General features: G+C 37.8%; 1 protein-coding gene across 3 annotated transcripts in view; it reads left to right on the top strand.

Annotated features, from left to right (window-relative positions):
- otud7a (OTU deubiquitinase 7A) overlaps positions 1-27,706 on the top strand; it is a 68,788-nt gene that overhangs the window by 11,921 nt on the left and 29,161 nt on the right. For 2 of the 3 annotated variants that reach the window (XM_017486104.3, XM_017486108.3), the window contains exons 2-3: positions 17,801-18,094; positions 25,598-25,752. In XM_017486104.3, coding sequence (XP_017341593.2) covers positions 25,668-25,752 — 85 coding nt within the window. In that variant the 5' untranslated portion in view covers positions 17,801-18,094; positions 25,598-25,667. Of the gene's footprint in view, positions 1-16,872; positions 17,658-17,800; positions 18,095-25,597; positions 25,753-27,706 lie in introns of those variants that run through there. The other variant, XM_017486105.3, reaches the window with a different exon arrangement.

Genomic DNA, 27,706 nt, shown 5'->3' with positions numbered 1-27,706 from the left:
GCACAGTCGCACACACATTCACGCACTACCGACAATCAGCATGTCTTCGGGCTGGGGGAGGAAACCGGAGTACCCGGAGGAAGCCCCCAAAGCACACGGAGAACATGCACAAGCATCAAGTAATAAGGAAGCTGGAAAATAACTTACCCACTGGTCTACTGAGTTTTGGGATCTGGTGGTTGGTCAGACTAAACTGGACTTTTTTCAGCAGGGTTATGCCTTTACAAATATATTATCATGGAGAAATATAGTGTTGTAATGTCTGGCAATGGATTAGAACATAAAAGTCAAAAGTATTAGGTGAAAGAAAGACTCAAACAAAGTACAGTTATTTAAAACCCAGACTTAAGGACATTAACAAAGTAATCAAGCAGTCATTTCTTAATATGTAGTGAACTTCATGTATTCAGGCCTAACTAACTCACAAACTAAGTCAAATTTCACAACAAAAGCTGTCAATATGAAGCCCACATACGGGGCTGATGTGTTAATTAGCAGGTTTTATTTTGTCTACCCATTAGGGTCCAGTGAACAGAGAAATCTATATTTGCAAGAATCGGATGGTGAACATAGTTGATACTTGCATTTTCTCAAGGTTAATGGCTGTTCCTTTGTATGGAATTCTCCCACATGACATCATCACATTGGATTGCTGTAGATCATGTAGATCTGAACAAAGAGGACAGAGAAAGAAACACATAACATATCCTCTTCCTACTGCTGCCTTCCGGCTCTTTACATCACTCTGAACTCTCTCTCTCTCTCTCTCTCTCTCTCTCTCTCTCTCTCTCTCTCTCAAACACACACACACACACACACACGCGCGCACGCACACACACACACACAGACAGGCCTGCCATTGTAGCTGTGTGAGGAGAGATGGGGAGTGAGTGATTGATTCCTGGGCTAAATAGGTCTGTGCTTTCTTACACACTGCATTGAAATTCAGTCATCGAATCTGCTTCTCTCAAGCAGAGGCCTTTAAAAACGTATTTCTCTCGCCTCTTTTGCTTTGTGTAATATTATCATATTCCATTAATATTCCTTTTGTGTCATCTTTACTTCTCATTATGTACACTGACAACAGTACAATTATAAGGAGGAGGCAAGTTGCAGTAAGCGACTGTTAAAGTATGGTGGCATTACAGAACTCAGGAATTTCAAAGTAGTTTTACTTTTAAATTTGTTTAAAATGAATACTTGTATGGTTATGTTTCTTGGTGTGCTACGTCTCCTGGGATATCTTCCAGCTTTTTCAAATCAGCTTACAATTTAATGAACAAACATATTTGATGAAAATGGAATTTCTTATTTTGCTGATAAACTGCTAAAAGCTGAGTGATCCTGTCTGTTTAAAAAAAACAACAACGCTACTTTCCCTAAGCAAACTATATAGTATTTGCGTAAGCACACCAATGTTGTGTGGTACATAATGGCATTTTTTATGACTACAAATTTCTCTGTGTATACCATGATATGATATCCCACAAACCATATGTCATACGGTTTATGTATTACTCCGTCTCTGCTTTACTTATTAATGCATTTTAATTTTTGGTGTAAAGACCACACTGCAAATAATACTACTACCAGTATACTACAGAACTACTGCTACTACTAATTCTTTGCACATTATAAGTGGTATATTCTTTATTCATGAAAGTGTTGTTCATTTAGACAGCAATCATTTTGCATTCCCATTGTGTTTTTACGAGACCACTGTGTGTACAAGTATAAAGGAGATTACTGGGCTTGAAAAGGCTCACTTTCATCCCTGCGGGTCAGTCGTATTTTCCACTCAGCATTTAAGCATTTTAAGCCACTAGTATATTCCTAAATGCAGACTCCAAACATATTTTTTCTCTGTGATCAAACACATTCCTGCGAGTGCACTGAGGAGGAGGCGTGACCTGCACACAGTCAAGGACATAAAGAGGAAAGTTAGAGGAAAACATTGTTTTTATGAACAGGTTTTCCCAGTACTGTGTTCAGAGGAAGTGTGAGCTCTGAAGTTGACCGTTTGAGTGAGGAAGGTGTGTGATCAAACAGTGAAGGGATACATCAGCATGCAAATAAAATACATAAACTGCGTTGTGCTGTACATTGATCTTGAGCAGTGGGTTTTTCCTCTGTCCTACTAGGACGAACCAGAGTACCACTGGATTTGGTTTATGCTAACAGTTTATGCATTATGTGTATGAATAGGCATAAAGATGACTTATTATAGATTACATTATTGCTTCTATAGTAGCAACTCATTCACAGGGATGTGTAGGACACGTCCTAATAAACGGACTAACATATGTTTGTTTATTAACAAAAACATATTTTAATATGGTGTACAATTAGAGGAGATGTTTACGGGAAGAGTCAGTGCTTTCTAACAGGTAGTGCTGTTCCTTTACATTCAATGATGGCAGACGAAAGCTGCATTTTTATCTGTCTTAATACTACCTCAAATGACTACATGAACTACAGCAGAATCACTTGTTTCACAGCATTAAATGTAACTTTTTTAAACTGATAAATGTTATGACGCCATTCTTTAATAAATAAAAGAATGCCATTGTTGGCAAATTACTGTGTTATAAGCGGAATAAACTCTTTAGGATATACTGTGATAGGAAAATAATCAGCTTTTCCAACAACAGCCTGCCCTATTGTATATTATTCGTTATTTAATTACTAGACGTAAGTAAGATCTGAGAAAATAAAGGTGTGGGTTATAATACATATAAGTTGTGATACAGTTACTACTCCGGAGCTTTATTATAGCTCATTACAGCATTATTACTACACTGTCACTAAAGTTCTCATGAACCAATATTATAACGCATTAAGTAACATGATATGCTCATGTTTTAAAAATTGTAATGCATGTAACTATAACTACATATGAGCATTTATTTAAAATTTTTATTGTATCATGTATTATGAATACAGAACTCATAGCGGAAGTGTTACTGACTGATAATCTATAAAGATTTCTCTCACTGGCAAGCACTTGTTTTTCAGCCCAGTAATCTAATTTAGCCTCTTACCTCATCGGTCATGTAACACACATCCTAAATCAGATCACAGTCTCTCTCTTTCTCTTTCTCTCTCTCTCTCTCTCTCTCTCTCTCTCTCTCTCTCTCTGTCTATAGCACATGAAAATGCACATGCCACCAGTCGGGAAGTGTGCAAGTGGATAATGTGTCGATCCGTAAGTCTGGTGATGAGATTAGCCATTACAGTAAAAGCTCAGACTGTTCAGCCCCTGACTGTCAGTTTAAAACCTGACCATCTGAAACCATCACTCAAAACTTTATCAATTTGCAAGCCTTGCTGTTTTTTTAATATCCGGTATATTTGACTCGGTTGTCTGTTTGGACCCTGCTATGCGTTAGTACAAGCAACAAGGAGTTACATATTAAAATGTATTTTAATGTCTATTTTATGTCTATATGCTGAAGAATGTCAGTGAGACTGCATTCATGGGTTTTGTTATTATATTTGTAGTTATCTGTACAGTTGAGGTCATAAGATTGCAGAATCGGCAAAATGCAAAATGTTGCGAAATGGAATCATAAAAATTGCATGTTGTTTTTTATTTAGTCTTACCCTGAATAAACTGTTTCACATAACAGATATTTACGTGTAGTCCACAAGACACAATAATAACTGAATTTACACAAATTAACTAGTTTACATATGCTCGATTCTTAATACTGCATGTTGTTACCTGGATGATCAACGATTGTTGATCATCCAGGTAACTGGAAAACTAAATAATGTGCAGGACCTGGAGGATTTTTCTGAAGAACAGTGGGCAGTTTAACTGCTCAGGACAAACAAGGCACTCATGAACTTAACATAAAAACAAAACATAAAAACAATCGTTGATCATCCAGGTAACAACACATGGTATTAATAAAAAAGCATAAGTAAAACTGGTTCTGGTTTTGAACTGGTTCATTTGTGACATTTCCACTCCTGCTAATGAGGTTTGCAAAATTCTGTCAAACATTAACAAATGGAGTCATTATGCTATCAGCATTATTACACTGTGTTTTCGAGTCTGTCTGAAATGCTGGCACTGATCTGTGCTTGGTGAAGGGGGATGATGCAGCATAGTGACCGTTCCATCTGGTGAGCTTGGCATCCAGTTGGTATCCGGTTCTGTGCCTTGTGCGGCTCTGCCTACTCTCTTATCAGCTATCACACAGCATGGGCGCCTTGTGTAACACATTTAAGACACAAAATAAGAAGAAGTAGGATGATAGGTTTAAGTGTTCTTTCAGTCATTATAGATTTGTGTATGGCCCACACAATAATGTGTGTGCTTTTTTTCCAACCATGCATGGTAAATATAATCAAACAATAAGAATATAATTCATGTATTGTTTCAGTTGAATGCTTCTGGAAATGGATAAATAGATTAGAGTATCAAATTTCACCAACAAAAGACCATCTGTATTGGGGGGAAAGTATGTTTGTTTGGAGTGAGTCGACAAATTGTGAGGCTGCAATGTACAGCTGCGTCATCGAGCATTATTACTCGGCAAAAGCCAGGCAGGTGCATGAGCACTAGTGTGATCCGACCCCATGGGCTTATGATCCTGTAGGATGGAATCCTTTGCAACCCACTTCCTAATCCTTTGCAACCCATTCCCAAACTGACATATTGTTTAGTACATGATGGTAGTGAGAGCACAATTAATCTAGCCATTAAACAATTATTTATATTTACCTTAGGTTTTCCTACACTAGAACGTCTTCAGGACAAAAAGTTTTACACATTGCAGTTTCACAGCAAGCTGCAATTTTTGTCATAGTAACTTCAAGACCAAGAAGGAGGCACTGAACATACTTTGAAACTTCTATTTTAAGAAAACATAAATATATTTCTCCAAAATGATGAAGAAATGTTTTTTTTATAACTTTCAGAATTTACTTACTGTAGGTTTTCTGCAAAGATCCCGGTAGTGCTGTGAAAAAGTATTTCTTCTGTTTTTGTGTATATCTCATACTAAATAGTTTTAGGTCTTAAAATGAAATACAGCATAAAACAAAGGCAACCTGAGTAAACACACTATACAGTTTTTTTTTATTGAAGCAAAAAAGTTATACAACACCTATCACCAATGTGAAAAAACTAATTGCCCCCTTAATCTTAAAATCTGGTTGAGCCGCCTTTAGCAGCAATAACTACATCCAAACACTTCTGCTAATTGGAGATCAGTCTTTCACTTACTTCTATGACTAGGATTTACTCCTATGATCATTGTCTTGCTGCATAATCCAGTTGTGCTTGAGTTTCAACTTACAGACTGAAGACCGGAAAATCCTTTAGGATTTTCAGGTAGAGAACAGAATTCATGTTTCCCTCAATTATTGCAAGTTGCTCAGGCCCTGAAGCATCAAAGCATCCCCACACCATCACACTTATGATGATCTTTTTGTGGAATTCTGTGTTTGTTTCAGCCAGATGTAACAGGACTCCTGTCCTCCAGAGAGTTGCATTTTCAACTCCTCAGTCCACAGAACATTCTCCCAAAAGGTTTGAATATCATCAAGGTGTGTTTTGGAAAAATTCAGACGAGCCTTAATGTTCTTCTGGGTTAGCAGTGGTTTTCACCTCACCACTCTTCCATGGATGCCATTTTTGCCCAGTGTCTTTCTGATAATGGAGTCATGAACAGTGACCCTTACTGATGAAAGAGAGGTCTGTAGGTCTGTACGTCACTCTCGTTACGTGATAAATGAAATCTGATCTGTGTTGCGACTCTAACTCATTCGGCTCATGCTGAATTCAACAGACACGTTCCATTTTTAATTATATCGTCCATTCTCTAATGGAACTAAGTGATTTTTATTAATATAAAAAAAGCAAAACGACAGTGGGGGCGGTGCCGCGGTGGACATGTGATGTAATCACTGTGCGGCCGAACACCGTGTAACAACGGGAACACCAACTATCACAGCAATCCTAAGGCCTGGTTGTGTCTAGTTCAGCTGAATTATGAATGCAGTTTCATAGATTTGGGGAATTAGTAACTACAGGGGCAAATACATTTTCACAACGGCCCAGATGGTATTGGATAATGCTTTTGCTTCGATAAATATTATTATAATTTAAAAACTGTATTTTGTGTTTACTCTGGTTGCATTTGTTTTGTCTTAAATTTTCTTTAAATTTCTGTAATAGCTTAGTATGAGATGTACACAAAAACAGAAGAAATCTTCTAAGAAATCTGGCAAATACTTTTTCACAGGACTGTAGATAAGGAGGCAGATTAACAAAGGTTGATATAAAGGTAGTCATATTTTTTCGTGGTCATCCATCCATCCATTTTCTGTATCGCTTATCCTACACAGGGTCATGGGGATCCTGGGGCTTATCCTAGGGGACTTGGGGCACAAGGCGGGGACACCCATCGCAAGACACAATCATACACACATTATGGACAATTTAGAGATGCCGGTCAGCCTACAATGCATGTCTTTGGACTGGAGAGGAAACCGGAGTACCCAGAGGAAACTCCTGAAGCACGGGGAGAACATGCAAACTCCACACACAGGGCAGAGGCGGGAATCGAACCCCCAACCCTGGAGGCGCAAGGCAAACATGCTTTATCCAATCAGTGTGTTGGTGCCTTTCAGTGGAATTGGACTGGAAAATTTTAATGCAATTTTCTACTTTTTCACTTTTGGAGGCAACCAGACTTAAAATGCTTTGACTTTGCTTCTGATTTAGAAATGCAAAAGAGAAGAAAATTTCAGTTCAGGAAAACCTGTAGTTTTATGTAGTTTATGTAGTAGAAAATGCCTGAAATTTCAAGATGTGAGATTCCCCATGCTGCACACACAATATATCATTATTAAATTATATAAGTACGTTGCTGAATGATATTTGAGAAGATGTCCATCTTTGCACTTGTCTGTGTATGACTCGATGTCACTTATTAAAATATAAATCCTACTATCCAGTTTACTTTTTAGCTTTCTGAAGGCTCCATCAGATGACTATAAAGAAATCATTGTGTCTAAATTCCAACCAATGTTTAGGTTTTTTTCTGTAATTGCGGGGAACTATATATAAATATATAACTGGTGATTTATGTCTTTTGCAGTGTGCAAAGCTGAAAAATATCAATAATCCGTCACCTCAGAACTACAGGCAGTGCAGTAGACTGACTTTGACATTTAAGCAACTGAGGTGAAAAGAGCCTGAGGCCAGAAAGTAAAGGGCAGCAAAGAGTTGACAATGCCAGGATTTCGCCTTTTGATTTGGGACTTCACAACATTTTAAAATAAATTCATATACATTCACAATTCATTTATATTATTATAGTTTTTTTCCGGTCAAAGAAAATAAATGAAAGTAAAACTTCTTCAAAACTTCTTGAAGTTTCAACACTTGAAAACTTCTTCTGAAATAGCACCAATTTTTAATCAGTATTAAGTCAGTATTGACTATTAGCTATGATAAATTAAAACGGGTGCTAATAGGTGATCTATGCACAATACATGCTGAATATGGGAACCTTCCTTAAAGCAGATGAGATGAAAGTGTAACTGTAGTGACTGCCTCTTTAAGCCACTAAAAGTCCTTTGCGTCTGTTAAATAAATCTCAGCCGTCGGTTTTTAGTGCCAAAAGAGGGTTTGAGAAGGCGCAAAGTTTTAATTAATCTGTCTGATACTTTACTAGCTGAATATTCTGATTTTCTGGGAGCAGATGGCTCAACAGCAGCACCTTCTCCTGATTGCTCACATGATGCAAAGTCACAACCCTTAAAAAGCAGCCATTCATCTCTGCAGCACAGAGCTGCTAGACTGTTTACCATGATGTCAGTCTAAATGGGGATTGAAGTCACAGGATTTCAGGAGTGACAACAACAGGCGTTTTTCTACATCTCACCATTTTATGAAACTTTTTGTGCACTTTTCAGGAAACCAGAAACATTAACGCTTCCGTTTACTCACTTTCTTGTCCCAGTCATGCAGTTTGATTATACTCGTAGCCAGGATTAATATGTATCAAGGCTACACAGAAATACACACGTGCGTGCACACACACACACACCCTTGATAAGCGGTAGCTATTTTGTTCAAGCTTCTTTCTAATTGCAAAGAACTAGAAGGGGTTCTTACAGCTTTCCTCTTGTGCCTTATGATTAGGGTGTGTCGTGCACCAGTAACTGTACGTACAAATCAAGTGCTTGTAATCAGCTTTCAAGTTTTTATCACTATCTAAGAATTTCATATGCAAGTGTTGCAAAGAGAGATCCATGGAAGTATAACGTACTGACCGCTGGTTGTGTTTCTATTAGGGCTAAAATCGACCACCAATAGAAAGCTCGTCTATGAAACTATTAGGATTGAATAATGTATTATATCACAAGTTCTAATCAGTCACATATGAAGAATTATGTGGTCTATTGTGCTTAGTCTATGCACATTTAGATTCTCCTCCATAGGCATTTCGTGGTGTGTGTGTGTGTGTGTGTGTGTGTGGGGGGGGGTGATAGAGTAAATAATCCATCTTGTTCTCATTCATTACAAACACAGTTTCATATGCACCTTCTCAGTTTCATATCTCGCCTTCACATGTTACACATGTGCTGGCGGAATGAGCTGAAAAAGTTCAGTCAAAATATTGATAAAAACTATGGGCGCTTTCACTCGGTGTAATCATCTGATATAACTGTCACTATGGGCTGCAGATAAATCAGCCCCAGCCTCACCTCTTCATACCATTCAGTGTATTTGAACATTGCTGCTGGTTCCTCAAATGTTCTGTAATAAAAGTAATCTGATGTGCATGTCAAAAATGATCACAACAGCCTTAATGGTCATAACCGTTTTTAAATAGTCATTTGATTTTTGTGTTTACTGTGTGTTTATGTAAGACAATAACTAGAGTCACAGGACAGGTCTGTGTGTGTGCGTTTGTGTTTTAACTACGATGCACACTCACTTCCTCCAGAGGTGTGCTTCCGAAAATATAAACTAGGCCTTGTCCTTCTGTGTGTGATGAAATTGTTCCAATGGAGAGTCTCATCAAACATGCTTTTACTTCCACCCTCACACTGACTTGTGCAGTCGTTTTATTAACCCTCATCTTCCATAACCATCGGTGTTCTCCTACTCATGTTACCCTAGCCTCACAGCTCATGACTAAGGTAGTGGGTATGGGCTGTTTTCTACAGGATGGAGTGCTGTGGTTGCTTGAGGAGTGTGTCTGAGGTCGACGGTGCTAAGTGTTCACCTCGCTACCCCAGCTCAGCCCTCCCACGCTTTTATCCTTTCACATTGTTTATGACTATGTCAGCAAAACCACACTGTCAAGACAAATTATATGCTCTGCAGTACATTAGAGGGGTCACATATGTGCTCACTGCATGATGAATCTGTATGTTTGGACACTACAGTTAGAAGTTTGAAGTACTTCCTAACAATAAATGTCTTCAGATGACACAGATAATAAAAAGTCACAGCTGTACTGGTTGATGCAGTAATGTACTTAATTAGAGTATGCCTTCCCAAAGGAATTCTGTTACTATCCCACCAACTAACACTGTGTTGGTATTAGGGCTGCAACTAACGATTATTTTCATAATCGATTAGTTGGCTGATTATTATTATTATTATTCGATTAATCGGGTGGGGCGGGGCAAACTTTTTCACTCAGTTCCTTTTTATTTGTTTATTTAAAATAAAATCCACAAACTGAGTGTTACAAATATAAATTCACACTAAAATTTTGCACAACTGTTTGTCCAAAACAGAAAAGAACCCAACATACACACCCACACACAAGAATATATATTATTAATTTATGACTGCGGTTCAATTTGGTGCTTTTTGGGAATTCATAAAAAAATAATGCATAAGTACTTATATATAATATAAATATAAACTAACTAAATTAGATAGATAGATAGATAGATAGAAATAATTATTTTTTATGGATGCACAAAAAGCACTGAATTCAACTCGTCCTAAATTAATAATAAAAACTCACTTTCACTGCAACTTGTGGTTTCTTTTCCTCACTGTCTTTAGACATATTATTTTACTTTTGATCATAGTGTTCTAAATAGACATTACAGATCTTACTCGTGCTACACTCTGTATCACCGCATCTGCATCGTGTGTGAGGAGCAACGCGGTCTCGTTACTAACACATCACTTCCGTTATAATAAACAACAGAATTTACACTGCAAGTGCACAAATACAGCATATAATGACAATCAACTGGAATTAAATTAAACCTTTTAAGCAACTCGCGACCGCATCACTGTCATGCTTCCGTGCTACAGAAACTCTGCTTTATAAAGTTTAGAAATCTTCTCCGTGGTGTTTAATATAAAATGCTCCACTGCCTTAGAGGACTTAGAGGTCGCACACTTTCTTCACGTGAAGATTTCGCCTCCGTCTGATGAGGACTGAGGTCATGTTGGGAATAAAAGGTAATGCTGACAGAAACAGTAAACTGAAGAAAGTCATTGATGGTGACTCTGAGGCTAAAGCTAGCGGTGTTGCATTACATGCGTGTGACGTCATGTACCGTTGACTAGGAAGTGGATTATACTTCTGGTTAGTAAAAACTCGCTGGTGTTCCATTTGAGACGATGTTACCTTTGTAAAATCCACACACTAGATGGTAGAGTACTCCGTGCATAGTCTAAGTGTGTAGTACGTCATTTGGGACACAACTTTAGTATTTACTCACCGAAGCATGTTTTTGGAACAGAAGTAACGTAATGAGTAAACATGCCCCGTGCTGCGCGCAGACCAAATAATCGATAATGAGATTCGTTGACAACGATTTTCATAATCGATTATTATCGATTTTATCGATTAGTTGTTGCAGCTCTGGCTGGTATATAAATAACATTTATTATAATAATTTTTTTAAAAACTGAATTTTTTCTCTGAAAGGAAAAATCCAGCTAAATTTATTGAATATACTACTGGTTTATCCAAGAATGCAAATGTATTCTTGGAAAGAAGCAGACTGCTAGAAAACATTCCCACCATATAGCCAATTAGCAGGCCTGTGGCTATGTACGGATCAGTGGTTTTTCCTTTGCCATACCATGCACTGTTGGCTACATGGTGCTGATACGGCAAACTTGCCTGGCAGATTTAGAGAGATTTGGAGTTGAATCTGACTCAAGCCCCACTACCCAAAAGACTATAGTCCAAACACCCAATTGTTCACTAATAAACATCATAATTTATTATGATATTAATAAATTTCATGTCCTTCAACAGAGAAAATTTTTCCGGGAAATTTTTCCAAACTGACAGTGACCTAGCGGTTGGACCACCATGTACAAATCCAGCATCATCCAGCAAAATAGGTCTAAGTCAGTCGCTGCTAGCTTACAGGCTCTAGCTATGGTAGCCATTCCTTAAATGGTGGCATGCCAAGTAGGAGTGACTCTTTTGCACTATGCTGTTCGCAGCGGAATTCATTATACCATAGTGCAAGTATTTTATTGATAGCTTTATTGGGGGATTTGGACAGACAGCTCATCTGCACCCAAACTCCATGCAGTGTGCCTTAGTTAAAACGATGGCTCATGAGCAGGTCACACTTGGCATCATGCCTGCCACTGTAGTGCTACACGAAGCACTATGTTACTAGACGTATGCTTGGCAAGTGCTGAATGCAGATGCCCTGATCTTATGGGAGATGGGAGAACTTATGATAGTGCAACGCGTGTAGTACATACTGGCAATACATTTGCAATACATTTTACTGACAGCTTCGGAACACTCCAATCTATAAACACTGATCACTTGTAAGAAAGCTGATGGACAACTTGCTACTAGTGGTGGAACACCTAGGCCTAGTATATATGGCATCTCACTGCTAACCTGGTTTATGCACGGCATCAAATGTTTTTAGCACAATCTGCTCTGTCAGAAGTTTGCAGGTCATTTCTCTGTATCTGCCCTGTGTACTGGGATGTGACCAGGGTCAATATTTGGGCATGAATATACTGTGACTAGTAGGGGTGTAACAATGCAAAAAATTTGACAGTGTGCGTCATTGAAATGTGTGATTCACATAAAGGACATCAGCATTCTATTAATCTATTAATTATATTAATTAAGGACATCAGCTTATATTAATTAATTATTTATTAATAGTAAATGAATAATTACTAATAATTATTCATTATTATCTAATGCAATTGCACTGTTTGAACACCTGAAGTCCCAGTCTGTGCAACCTGTAGAGTTAAATTACGTAGAGAGCACAATGGGTCCAATAGGATCACTAGCATTATACTTTATATGGTTACACAACCACATTAGAACAGTTAAAAAGTAGCTTTCAGATGATATCAGCCCCACACAGCTGCGATCTATGACACCCAAGAAAGATTGTTGCAAATATATTCTGATTCTGTTCGTTTATCGCAAGCAAATTGCTTATTAGGGCGCTCATGTTTTCAGTTTTGCATAGGTGTGATCGCATATTTTCCACCACTGCCAGATGTCTGACTTTCTCAAAATAAGCCTTTACACTTCTGAACGGAATAATGGACACTGCGGATATAATTTTAGCTGTGGAAATGTTGGTCGTCAGTGAGAAAATATGTAAATATGGTGAATCACTGCCTGAGACAATGCTGCTGACAATGCTGTTAAATTTATTTTACTTTTGTGTGTTGGTGAAGCTGTTTCATATCCTGTGGAAAATAACAGTGGGCAGCGAGTTCAATCACACTGAGGTGCTGGAGAAGTTTGTATCTTTATCTCTGTCACTGTTTGTACGATGTAATGTTGGCTGAAATTGCTCATAGTCCTCTTTCTCTGTGAATGAGGACTTGTAAAAAAAACTCTGGAGAACTGCTATCCAAATCATTCAGGTTTCTGTAACATTCGAAATAACCAAAAGCCTAATATTTTTGTGTTCTGTATGTAGCTATGTAAACCTGTGTATATGTGTGTGTGTGTGTGTGTGTGTGTGTGTGTGTGTGTGTGTGTGTGTGTGTGTGTAGTTTTGTAAGTGTGTTTATGTCCTTCCTGTCCTTAAAGTTCTGCTTCAGCTTTCCTCATTTTCTCATTTTGATTACAAAAGACATTCTGAGTTTAACTAATGGATTTGAACCCAGGTTTGAAATATTTTCCACTTCCACATGCCTACTCATGGATGGATACAGAGGAACTGATTATACACACATTTAATGAACGTTGTTATCATTTAATAATTTCATAACATCATTATCATGCAATTGCACTATACCATTGGTCTGTACTAAGACTGCACAATTCTTGATGAAATAGGAATCACAAATTTCTTGGCTTAGAATCGGGATCATGATTCTCACTCATAATTCTTTGAAGAATTTTGTGCAGAACAATACGTATACTCGTTTATTTCTGACAGCATTATAGCAGACTGTTGTAGCTATAGTTTCCTATGGATGTTTGTGAATGACAGGTTGTCTGTATTTTCATTTACTTATTTACTGGCATATTTTCACTACAATGGACTAAATCCTGAGTAAAAATAACTGCAATTTACTATAAAACTCATATCATATTAGCATTAACAATTGATTAATTAACAACTCATACAACTCATAACAACCCACTTGTTGGCAAAAACGGGTCTTGATAAATGTGCTCTATGCCTAATTCATCACTGGCAAGTTTTGAATAAGACAGCTCATGTAGCCATGACTCACTCTCCCCTCGCGTTCATTTCATATATGTGTGTGTGTGTGTGTGTGTGTATAAAATATATGCATACACACACGCACACACACACACACATATATATATATATATATATATATATATATATATATATATATATATATATATATATAATGTGTGTGTATGCATAAATTTTATATATATACACACACACACACACACACATACATATATATATATATATATATAATATATATATATATATATATATATATATATATATATATATATATATATATATATATATATATATATATATATAGAGAGAGAGAGAGAGAGAGAGAGAGAGAGAGATAGCCATGTTTGTTTAGTAATTGGAAATGTAATATTCAGTACATAATATTAAACATTTGGACAAATTTTTTCCTTCTCACCGCAATGGATATTTGGGACATTTTAAAATGAACTCTCAGCTTAGGCCGATGTTGTTTCTCCCCTTTTCTTATATAGGCTGGCCACATTTCAGGGTACATGTATAAGGACATTTGTGTCATGCACTGGTTGCATGAGTGCAAATGCTGCAGAATCAACTGTTCTTCAATCGAATTACACTGAATTACACTGAGTCAATAGCATAGAACTGTATTTATGTACTCACTTTTTGCCCTGTTGTAAAAGAGCCTCTCTGAACTGTTTTCTGTCACAAGACAGTATCTTAAATCACATTATTCCATAAGGTAATGCATTACAAGCATCTTAGGTAATATCAGTTTCTGTTAGAGCTTAGAGTTTTCTTTTCCATTTATGTCAGTTCAGTATTGTTATGGTATGGTTTCTTTTGCTAACATCCTTGATGAATCATCCATTAATTTAATACTGCTAGCAAAGACAGTATCATTAGAGAATGTTTTGTGTAGCTACTGAGGAAACTGCGTTGAATGCACAGAGAAAAAGGAAAATCAAAGCCTGTCTTTCCTTCCCTCTTTGTCCGAAGTTTAGTTCCTGTGAGGATAGCAACACTCACTATCGGTGCTTACATTAAGACTATTAAAAGCAGTTTATTATAGCATTTTTATCTAATAGTGGCACATACTTTCTCATTCAGAACTGCCACATTACCGTTCTGGTTTGACTTTGCCTTAGTTCTTAAATCCATAATGAAATGGAACATGGCCAAAATTTTGTGGACATGTGACCATCACACCCATATGTGGTTCTTCCCCAAATTGTTACTATAAAGTTGGAAGCACACACTTTATATAGGATGACTTTATATGCTGTAGAATTACAAATTTCCTTCACTGGAACTAAGAGGCCCAAACTTGTTTCAGCACAGCAATGCTCTTGTTCACAAAGTGAGCTCTATGAAGACATGGTCTTCATGGTCTTCATAGTTGGTATGGAAGATTGCAAAAAAAGGGGTCCACCCTAATGCTGAGAGATTGCAAGATTGAATCCAGATAATACCACAGCTCTGTTTTCTAATGAAAAGGCTGGCATTACTAACTTCCTGTCAGTTAGAGTGACACCATCCATTGGCGTCTGTGAGCTCATGTATGCAGAAGAGGGCTTACTGATCGGAAGGTCGAGGGTTCAAGCCCCAACACTGCCAAACTGCCACTGTTGGGCCCTTGAGCAAGGCCCTTAACCCTCTCTGCTCCAGGGGCGCTATATCATGGCTGACCCTGTACTCTGACCCCAACCTCCTAGCATGGTGGGATATAAGAAAAAAGAATTTCACAGTTCTGTAATGTATATGTGACCAATAAAGACTCATTATCATTATTGCTCTCTTCCAAGCATGCTGAGCTCCCCTGCTGTATGTCTCAGAGGAAGCATGAGGAAGCACAGCCCTTAAACAGTTGGTAGAATTGTGCAATAGGGCAGTTGTGCAATAGGGCAGAGCAAGGAATTAACAATTGCCAAATTGGGAGAAAATTTATCTAAGAAAAGTTAAACAAATAAAAGGGCAACTTATACCAATGGGTTATGCTTAATTAGCTCTGAATTGCACAATATGACAAACAGTTTATTTTCTCTTGATTGCACATACTGAAATTGGAGACCATCAGACTGTGATAGTGTCTTAGGACACTTTTGGTCACTTGACTGAAAAGTTTAATGGTAGCTTACACGAGAGCAAGCTAAAACATGACAGAACTTTAAGCCATAAAATGTGCACACACTTACAATTTTACAAGTATGGTAAAAATTTTTTACACATTTAAAACCTGCGCTGATGTGAAGCTTCCAACATCTGCATTCTTTTTCTAAGTTTGGAATTGCATAGCTGTAAACTTTGTAGCTAAGTCATTTGCACTATTTGTAATTCATCCCTTAGGTTTTGTGTGTACGATTTTTTTTTTTTTTATCAATGGGTTTGTGCAATTTTTTTTTCAGCTAAAGAGATACCTGGTTGTAAAATGTTAGAGTAGATGCAAGATGGTTTGTCTTGTGATTAAACACTTGGATCTGAGCACCAGCTGTGCTCAGCCATCCTGAACAGGGCTGCCTGAAGTAGCTAGAGCTTTCCTTAAACAACTTGTCAGGGTTATGGGGCCTACAACAGAACTGCAGCACATGGCATGTGTGCGGACTCTCTTGCTATTTAGCTGTGTATTATATATTCCCTGAAGGGATATTTTGGTCATCATTTTGCATGGTTATGGCACTGACTCTGAGGCAAATAGAAAATATTACTGTACCTTTTGCATATTGGGTTGTAGTCTGAATTGTGGAATTTTGTTGCTCATTTCCATCAAGTGTTTGTGTATAAGTAGTTGAGCTGTAAGCACACCTGTCCTTCCATTTTTAAACCTTCTCTTCTTCCTCTTGTCAGTTTTTCTTCATGAGTGAACCTATTCATGCTTTATTGTTGTTTCTCATGATGTATCTGTTATTTGTTATTGCTAAGCTCAGCAATTGCAATTGCTTCTATTATGTCTATTATCTAATTTTTTATATAGTACATCGGCTGTATCGGAAATGTCAGATTAGAACTGCCTACCACAACATGGCCATAGACACTGCTAATATTTGGGATGTGCCTGTTTTTCCCCCTGTTTTGATCAATTCATGATGGTCTGCTTTTCTGATATTGGTCTTGAAGTTCTTAAAATTCCATACTAATTCCTCTTGAAGCCTATTATTCCGTAATTACTGTTTTTTCAGTCACTGCAGTGAAATGGTATTGACTAATCGTAAAGGTAGAAAAGGTATATAATTATGAGTCCTTGGATTTGAAGGGGTTAAAAGACACGAGAGGGAAACGGCGTATAATATTATGGAAATAACTGGAGACTGATTTCTAGCACTCTTACGTACGAACAATGATGCAGCAGCACTTAGTTGGCAAAAACTAAGGAGACCGTTAATCAGTCTAAACTTCTGTTTCATTTTAAATGCAATGGCCTTGTACTGAGCCAAAAAAGCAACAATCTGTCGCTTTTCCATTCGCATATTACACTGTTTGTACATTTGTGTAAATTTAAAATCATCGTTCCTATTTCTCTTTCTGACAAGAATATTTGTTTACTAAGTAAAACCAAGGCTTCTGTTATATGAGACATAAAGTCTAGCACTGACTATTCTATGTATCAGAGAGCTTTGAATGAGATATAAGCTTAAAGTTAACATATAAAACCATAATTTCAATATTAGCCATTGGCTTGACCCCATTTCTTCACTCTACCTACATGCTCATGTCTGCCATCTCCCAGCTAAATGCAGGCTTACATCAGTGTGCAGTATCAAAAACACTCGCTCTGTTTAGAGATATTAGTGACTCTGAAGAGGTAATATTTAGCTTTAGCATTAATTCTACAGTAAACAATATCGCAAGAGCCCTCTTTTTTTCCTTTCTTTTTTTTGCACCCAGCATAAGGCTTACTGGAAGAGGAATCTGGCTGCAGCTGGTCTGGGGTTTATGTAGATACTGTCTTTATATGGGTACATTTCAGCTCGGCGCCCTCATTCTGTTTGTAGCAGGTCAGTGGGATATTAGGTCGCGCTTGCATAATGGACATAGACATTCTGGAATTACGAACTGCTTTAATATTACATATGATTTGCCTTTGAATTTTTCCCTTGAAATTCACTTACACTTTCACTGTTGTTCTCCCTCTGTGTAGGTCTTGCTGTGACCTGTAGGCTACCCTCTTGTAGAAGACATGGACTAAAGAAGAATAGTGTGCGTGCGTGCGTGAGTGTGTGTGTGGTGTGTGTGTGTGTGTGTGTGTGTGTGTGTGTGTGTCTGTCTGTGTGTCTGTATGTCTGTATGCGTGTGAGCATGAGTGTGAGTGAGAGAGTGAGTGTGTGAGTGTGTGTGTGTGTGTGTGTGTGTGTGTAAGGACAGCCTCTGGATATAACCATGGTGGTGAGGTGGCTGCTGACGTCCCACTAAAAAAAACAACAACAAGCAGAAAGTAAGACTGCAAACCATTATCACCAGACACATAATAGTTTGAATCATGGTATAGTGCAGGGTGGCTAATCTTATCTGGAAAGGGCCAGTAAGGGTGCAGGTTTTCATTCCAACCAAGCAGAAACCACACCGAAGTCTACTGAAAGCCAAAATCAACAGGTGGAATCGGGTGTGGCTCCTGCCTGTTTGGAATGAAAACCTCTACCCACACCAGTCCTTTGCAGATAAGATTAGACACCCCTGATAGTGTAAATAGAGTTACGACATGTAGAGTGTGTGAATACTATATACATGTACATATGCAGTTGAATGTAAATGTTTACATACGGTGCCTTGCACAAGTATCCACCCCCTTGACCTTTTCTACATTTTTGTAGTTTTACATCCTGGAGCTGAACTGGACTTAACTGGGATTTTTACCATGTACAAATGATAACAGATGAAGGTGCAAAATATTATTACTGCGACCTAAAGGTTAATGAAACAAAAAAGCAGATATTTGTTGCTCACGTAAGTATTTACTCATGTTTAGCACATCTGGAAAGGCACCATCAATGCTGAAAGGTATATACAGGTTTTAGAGCAACATATACTTCCATCCAGATTCCATCCCATCTTATCTTCTGAGAGACTCCGGCTCTCTAAGATACTCTTTTTATACCCAATCATGTTATTGACATGTTGCCAATTAACCTCCATCTTTTTCTTTTTAGTAACACTTACTTTTCCAGCCTTTTGTTGCCCCCGTCCCAACTTTTTTGAGACGTGTTGCGGCCATCAAATTCAAACTTGCCTTATTTTATCCTTAAAATGGTACATTTACTTAGTTTAAACATTTCATATGTTTTCTATGTTCTATTGTGAATAATATGTATGAGATTTGCAAATCATTGCATTCTGTTTTTATTTACATTTTACACAGCGTCCCAACTTTTTTGGAATTGGGGTTGTAATTCACTGTACCTTTAGGACAAAATGAAGAAGACAAATGTAATTTGTAAGAATACAATGCTTATAGTGTTAACTCGTTAGAAAGGGACACAAACTTTATTTGCTCTCAAATTAAACTATGTACAGTGCTGTAAAAAAGTATTTGCCCCATCCTGATTTCTTCTGTTTTTGTTTATATCTCATACTAAATTGTTTAAGAAATTAAAAGAAAATCTAAGATAAAACAAAGGCAACCTGAGTAAACATAAAATGCAGTTTTGATAATGTTAATGTTATTTATTGAAGCAAAAAGGTTCTCCAATAACAACGGAGCCTGTGTGAAAATGTATTTGCCCCCTTAGTTACTAATTCCCCAAATCTATGAAACTGAATTAATAATGGGGTTCAGCTGGACTCGACACAACCAGCCTGATTACTGCAAACCCTGTTCAATCAAATCAACACTTAAATAGAACTTTTTCAACAGCATGGTTAAAAGGTCTTATCCAGTTATGCACTATGCCAAAGTTGAAAGAAATTCCAGAAATTATTAGGAAAAAGGTGATCGAAATACATCATTCTGGGAAGGGTTAAAAAAAGTTATTTCAAAGGCTCTGAGACTCCAAAGGACCACAGTGAGAGACATTATCTCCAAATGGAAAATCTCAGCACAGTAGTGAACCTTCCCAGAAGTGGCTGACCTTCCAAAATTCCTCCAAGAGCACAGCAACTACTCATCCAGCAAGTCACAAAAGAGCCAAGGACAACATCAAGGACCTACAGGCCTCTCTTGTATCAATAAAGGTCACTGTTCATGAAATTGCATTCATGGAAGAGTGGTGAGGTGAAAACCACTGCTAACTCAGAAGAACATTAAGGCTCATCTGAATTTTGCCAAAACACACCTTGATGATTCTCAGAACTTTTGGGAGAATGTTCTGTGGACTGATGAGTCAAAAGTGAAACTGTTTGGGAGACAGGGGTCCTGTTACATTTGGCATAAACTAAACAGAGAATTCCACAAAAGAGGAACATCATGCATGGTGGTGGAAGTGTGATGGTGTGGGGATGCTTTGCTGCTTCAGGGCCTGGGCACCTTGCAATAATTGAGGAGAACATGAATTCTGCTGTGTTCCAGAAAATCCTAAAGGAGAATGTCCGGTCTTCAGTCTGTAAATTGAAACTCAAGCACAACTGGATTATGCAGCAAGACAATGATCCAAAGCATAGGAGTAAATCCTAGTCCTAGAAGTAAGTGAAAGACTGATCTCCAGTTATCAGAAGCGTTTGGTTGCAGTTATTGCTGCTAAAGGTGGCACAAACAGATTTTAAGTTTAAGGGGGCAATTAGTTTTTGAAATTGGTGATAGGTGTTGGATAACGTTTTTTTGTATCAATAAAAAATTTTTTTTAAAAACTATATTGTGTGTTCACTCAGGTTGCTTTTGTTTTGTGTTGTATTTTGCTTGAAAATCTAAAACTATTTATTATGAGATATACACAAAAACAGAAGAAATCAGGATGGGGCAAATATTTTTTCACAGAACTGTGATTGTTTCATATCGTAAGCTATTTTATGAGCTATTTAGAACCTTATGGCTTTCTTAGTTCAGCTGTGATTCAAAACTAGAATAAAAACAATATGTTTTCATTATATTAAAAAGCATAACACATACTTTTCAGGCACTTACTTAGTGACCTTATGCTACGCTTCAATGAAAGACTGAATCCAGATTATTTTCTTAACATTACTTTTAATGCTATAATAATTTATAAGTAACTTATCCTGTTAGGAATATTAGGTTGGTATTAACTTATTTGTGGCTTGGGGGCTTATTGGTGGAAATTTTCTTGCCCAACATATTGTTCCAGAATTTCTCCATAATGCCACTGAATGACTCACTTGACATAACTTGATGCAACGCATGGACAGTGAGGGCGAGGGCTAAGTCCTGTTCAACCTCAGAAATGTTTTATGTCAACATTAACCCCAGAGTTTATACCAGCAGTTTAAGCATGGCCTTGCCAGGGCCTTTTACTTAATAGCTTGAGTGCTTTTCTGAACTCCTTTGCTTACATGCCGTTGCACACAACACAATGCAAATGGTGTCGCAATTGAAGTAACTTGGTCAGCTAATCTCCTGCTAAAGTGCAGCAATGCCTGATTAATAATGTATAGGATAAAGAGAAGAAATATTATCATTCTGAGCAAGATAGCCCCATATAATTTTCCATGTCCAACATTGCCTTGTAGGAGGTTGCTTTTTGTGGAGAGTGAAGCTTGAAACTTGAGTCCTCTGATTTTGATCTATAAACAGAAGTGTTATTTTATTAGCTCTGTTTGTGCAAGAAAGAATGGATCAGGAAGGAACATGGATGGCAGACACATAATGTTTGCCTTTAAAAGGAAAAATCTGAGACTTTGTATTAGTAGGACGTTTGCAATGCCTAATTAGGCATCAGACATGAAGTCATAATACATTTGATGAAACAGTTGTGTTTATAAGACGTAATATTTTAATTGCGTGGATGCTTTTTCTTCTGATTCGGCATTATTTCTCTAATTATGTTCTATGTCTTAATCATATCCATAGGCTGGAACACAAAGCAGCATGTCTTAGATAAATACATTTAATCTCTTGTGTTCAGGATTGTGCATTTTGGCGGGTACTGCTATGGAGTAAAAGGCAACCTCCACCCCTGAACTCACATATACACATTCTTATTACTCTACTACTGATGTTGCCCTATTACTATTCATAACCTTATAATCTGTTCAACGTCTGTTCACAGCCAGGGTTCACTTTGAATAGCCCAATAGATCAGCAAATAGGTCAGTAATTTCTTCATGAAACTTTTTTTTTTTTTTTTAATGTAATGCAATGGCATTCAGTGATCATACCTTTCAAGTATTAGTAATGGTTCAATTAACAGCAGTCTACAACCTGGGTATTATTAGAGTAACTTCAAAGTAGAGGGTGTCAAGAGAGTTTAAATAAAGTACACTGAAATATCTGAGAACTTCTAGCTGTAAGAAAGTAAGTAGACATTTTGATTAAATTAAAGGCCTGACAGATACTAGGTATTAAGATGGAAAATATATATATATTTATATTTATATAAACGATTAGTAATATATACTTTTATTAATACATGAACCATGCTTGAATCATTTTCTATATAACATGTTAAAAAGTCAAGCAAACCAATGTAAAAACAAAACAAAACAAAACAACATTGATTTCATCTATAGCCCAGGATCTGTTGCATTTTGTGGCAAGACACATAAGATTCCATGGCTATAGACTCTATATAGACTCTGTATACAAACCAACAATTACAGTGAAAATAAATCTAACTTCAATAGTATGTGGATAAAAAGGAGCAAACGTAATTAAAACTAGCTTGTTTAATCTCAAACATGCTGTTATTATTCCTCTCCATACAGTTCATCTTTGTAAATCATCTATGATACACCCACTAACTGCATGCATGATTTTTCTGACTGCACACCCAAATTTGCTTTCATTATTTGGGATCTTGACAAATTAGGTCTTTAAGTCCTTTGAATTGCATAAGCATTCTAAATAAAGCATAAGCTATGCAATGCATTAAAAACGAATATTGTCAGTAATCATTTTTAGGCTGGATATCTTGTGTGGTGCCTGGAGTTGTTTCAGTCTCCTTTCCTGCTTAAACTTACTACTTATGTATATTTCTGTTTCCTACCTTGTTTCTTCAAAGACCTGTCCAGTTATGAGGTATTTTATTGTCCTTTTCCTCTTAATACATGAGAAATTGTCAAAGTATCCTGAAGCTAACCATCTTTTTCTACAAAAATAATGAACTAGTTTGTTGGTGTTGGTACCACACACTTACATGTCCATCATTATGAGGTGTTTAGGATTGCTTTGTATTTACAATGTATTTATTTAGGTTGCCGTGACAGTCACGTTACCATCTTGTTATCCAGAATAGTTACCTAGTACTTTGGAGTCTGTACCACACCCCTCACCAAGTAATATTTGGATCATAGGGGTCTGTAAAAGGGAAAGATTACCCAAGTGGGTACCGTGCCTTAGGGCAGCGAACAGATCTGTTCATGCTCCACTGATTGTATTATCCTCACTTCAGCATCAGTTCACATAGATATCACACAAACATTAATCTTCAATGATTCTTAGGATAAAAACATATAATTTCAAGATTCATAGTGCTGACCAGGGGAATAAAAGTTCCCAGATCAACAAACCTAATCTGAAAGGCTTGCCGTATAAACCCCCTGGAATGAACACTTCAGATAAACAGATTCTCTTTTATTTTGTTACACTAAATATACTGAATGCACACACACACACACACACACACACACACACACACACACACACACACGCACACACGCACACACGCACACACACATAGTCCTGTAGTCTGTTTGTCAGAATATTTGTTTGTATGTTATACCAGTGCTCTTATTTCCCAAATGTAAAGCAGTAGTGTGCTTTTTTATATATCATGCTTTTAGCTTAGAGGCCTAAAATAATCTGTGTGCCACTGTCAAGGTCAAGGGTACAAAACGATGTAACCAACTAACTGAACAGTCGGTATGTAATATTATAAGAAAAGAGAGAGTATGTACTGTAACATACAGTACATCACTTAGGCAAAACTGAACTACATGAGCCAAACATCACAGGGTTTGCTGCATGAAAACATTATAGAGATAACATTAAAGAACCTTAGTGTAACTATTCATGACATGTAATGTAAATATTCATATCTAAAAAAGCTTGCTTGTTAGTAGGCTAGTATTGACGCACTTGTAGCCTGATAGTACATGCTGTTGTTTTGACTTTTTGAGTGATTTGATTTTAGCTGAACATGGCAAAACTATCAACCTGAATGCTTCAGTGATGTGGTTAGGCCTTGTCTAGTTTCATGATGGTCACTCCACTTGCTTTAATCTGTTATGGAAACACATATCACAATTATGATATGTGTTTCCATAACAGATTAAATCAAGTCCCAGCCTCAGATGCTCCACCCACATGTGTCTCCACACCACACTATAGATACGCACTGTTGTACGCTATTTTTATCAGTTGAACAGGGAAACAACTTAACAACTGAACAGGGAAACTGTTTCACCCGAGCTTTTCCTAGCAAGACTACCACTTTAACCACTCATTTCTTTAATGTTGCAGACACAGATAACTGATTTCCTCTGAGCTGGCTTGTCTTTTTTGCTCTTATGGCAATAATTCAGATAAGCATCTTTGCTTCTTGAAGACGTTATAAAATACGATTATAATACTGTACATGCCAACCAAGGGGGTACTTGTACAGTTAGAGGGCAAAAGGACAGGGAACCGAGCCCTCATATGATTGTAGCAGCATATATGCCTGCTTGTGGTGTTACCCTAAGTGGAACTTACTGGCTGCTTTATTACACTATGTTGGTTCATCATGTAAGTGTACAGTTTAGGACTATTCCTTTTATTTTTCATTGCACAATTTGTGGCAGTTGCCTTTGGAGTTTGAATGTTCTCCCCATGCTTCGGGAAGTTCCTCCAGGTAGTCTGATTTCCTCACCCAGTCCAATAAAAACTGTCCCACAAACTAAGCAACAGATGGGCTATAGTTAGTAATTGTACCTACTGTATACTGCATATATGCTAGATGTACCTGTGCGTGTGCGTGTGTGTGTGTGTGTGTGTGTGTGTGTGTGTGTGTGTGTGTGTGTGTGTGTGTGTGGTGGTTTTGGCCAGTGGAGCTATTTCATCTCTGTGGGCAACGGGCAGTGTGTCTCACATTCCTCTCATTCTTATGTCACGCTCCATAAGTGATGGCAGGGTAGCCAGCTGGCTGACACACACACACACACACACACACACACACACACACACCCACACACCCCCATGCACAGAGACAAAGGCCTCAGTTATTGTAGCACAGCCGTAGGTGTTGCTTCTCTGCCCAGGAAGGCTTTCTTTGGGCCATTCTGACCTCATCAGAGCCGAACAACGTGGCATTTCAGCAAGAACAGACACAAGGGCTCAAACTGAGTGTCCCAGTCAGAGTGGGCTGCTGCAGGATGGCAAACACAGTGAGGATTGTTAGTGGAGGGAGTGATCAGAAAGTTCTGTCTGCATCTAAACTGGGAGCACAGACTGGAACATCACATCATCCTGCTTGCTGCCTTACATTCTGACTCATTCACACTGGCAGGGATGTTGGCCGGGTGGTGGTGGGGGTGAGGCATGTGGGGGGGTTGTTGGGGGACTTGGCATTCTGAATCTCCTACCTACCTTGCTATGGCTTTGGTCATCTGAGGAATACTGTCATGTCTGATATCACTTCCCAAACATTTTTCAGATACATCAGAGATTCCATGGCTATATTTAACCAGTCTCCAGTGCATGAAAAAAGTAGAGTGGCATTTGCCAGAAAGACAAAAGCATTAAATAACTAAGATCTATCTTTTGTCCATTTCTCTCTGTTTCTCTCTTCTCTCTCTTCTCTCTCTCTTCCTCTGTCTCTCTCTCTGACTCTTTTGTTCTGTCTGTTTCCTATAGATGAGAGCGTGAAGCTCTGGCTACCACGAAGACCACTGCTGCATTCTGGACAGCGCAGCCACATGATCACATGACTCTGGACATGGATGCGGTCCTGTCAGACTTTGTTCGGTCCACAGGGGCAGAACCTGGTCTGGCACGTGACCTGCTGGAGGGTAAGAGTTTTTATTTTAAATTGTTAACTAAAGAGGAGATTTCAGAATGGTTTTTGAAATCCATTGGTTGGCTGATTCAACATTTTTCCATTAAAAGCAGAGATTTTCTACGTACTGATTCTGGAGTGTTACAAATTAGTTTGCGATGTCACAAAATAGTAGGGGAGTAGCAATTAGATGATTTGGATAAAAGTCAAGGAATGTAATTAGTCAAGGAAACCATAATAAATTGTTTATTATCGATTAGAAATCGTAATTCACTGTAAATCGATTATTATTTTTAAAAAAGGACAGACAACTAGTGTGTAAAAATAATTCTTATTTTTAAACTTATGTGTAAATAGGCTAACAAGATGATTTGCCTACAAGTCTGATACTTAAAATGGTCCTTCCCTATGTCATCATCATTCGTTACTTAATAGTAAGATTCAGATACTGAACAAAGGTTCAGACCTCCGAAAATAGGCTTAACATCCTGCATGATGGAACCTATCATTTCCATTTTGCAAATTAGTAGAAGACGATACAGGAACAGATAACCTTCAGCGACAGAACCTATATGTGAACCTAGTCAGCTAGTAATTTTAGCTTATGTTAAAGGTTACAATTTTAGCTAATATTATAATAACAGGATTTTTTTACAGTTAAATACAGGTATGTAACTTATTGAGAATTTGATGATGAAAACCCAAGATTGAAACCCAAATGCAGTCATATTTCCCCTGTGTTGTCTCCAACTTTTTGTAATAGCACAAAACACTACAAAATAGTACAATCTATTACCAACATAGTGCAACCAATGTGGTGGTGGGAAAGGGTGAGGTTGGGATAGAAGGAGAATATAAGAGCATTTCCAATTCCCAATAATACACATTTATAGATGATTGCATCCCTCATTCTTTATGAGAGGAAAGGTTTAAAGAAGTTGCTAGGCCATTTAAAGTAGTTTCTTGGTATTAGAGATAACATATTAAACAGTTTACTTTTCAACATGTATTATTTTTAGGGTTTTAATATTATGCATCGAAGGGCAGTAACTACACTTGAAAATACAATAATTGACATTTAAGATGATTTGTCATTGTAGAATATTTCGTCACTCTTGTCCGCGTACTGAAAATCACCCGGTGTGGCCTTCTGTGTGTTTCGGATGTAATCGTAGCAGTAATAAGTGCACTGCTTTATGCTCCACTCGGCTTTGTTCAGATCCGTAAATTGTGTCAGCAGTGGGCTGTGACTGTGGAAAATAGTTTCCTTTGGCTAAGCTAACAATAATGAGCCATGTGATGCAGTACAGGGCAGTGATGGATGGCTCTGTTTGCTCAGCTCCAGAGACTTCTCCAGCGCTCTGACTGACTTCAGGCCTTCATGTGTGGGGCTTCCAGAATCATCCACCAGTGTTGAGTGTCTCACAAGTGAATATTCCGGCTGCTGTCCCATACTGTGTGTCTTTGTACTTATAAATATGTAGTATAAACTCAAACTGCTTTCAAAGATTAATTTGAAAGGCTGATTGGAAAGGAAGAACTAGAGTTATAATAATAATAGAATTAACTAGAATATAATAACTGGAATTGTTGTTGTTAATAATAATAATAATAATGGGGTGTTCTCTGGCTTAGTGGTTAGCACGTTTGCCTCGCATCTCCAGGGTTGGGGGTTCAATTCCCGCCTCCGCCCTATGTGAGTGGAGTTTGCATGGTCTGCCTGTGGCTCGGGGGTTTCCTCTGGGTACTCCGGTTTCCTCCCCCAGTGCAAAGTCATGCGTTGTAAGCTGATTGTCATCTCTAAATTGTCCATAGTGTGTGGGTGTGTGTGATTGTGCCCTGCAATGGGTTGGCATCCCGTCCTTGGTGTCCCCTCCCTTGTGCTTAATGGGCTCCAGGCTCCCTGCGACCCTGTGTAGAATAAGTGGTAAAGAAAATGGATGGATGGATAATAATAATAATAATAA

Source organism: Ictalurus punctatus, chromosome 14, assembly GCF_001660625.3.
Source record: "Ictalurus punctatus breed USDA103 chromosome 14, Coco_2.0, whole genome shotgun sequence".
Taxonomy (NCBI): Eukaryota; Metazoa; Chordata; class Actinopteri; order Siluriformes; family Ictaluridae; genus Ictalurus; species Ictalurus punctatus.
Note: the sequence above shows the minus strand (reverse complement) of the source record. Positions and strands in the feature narration are given on the sequence as shown.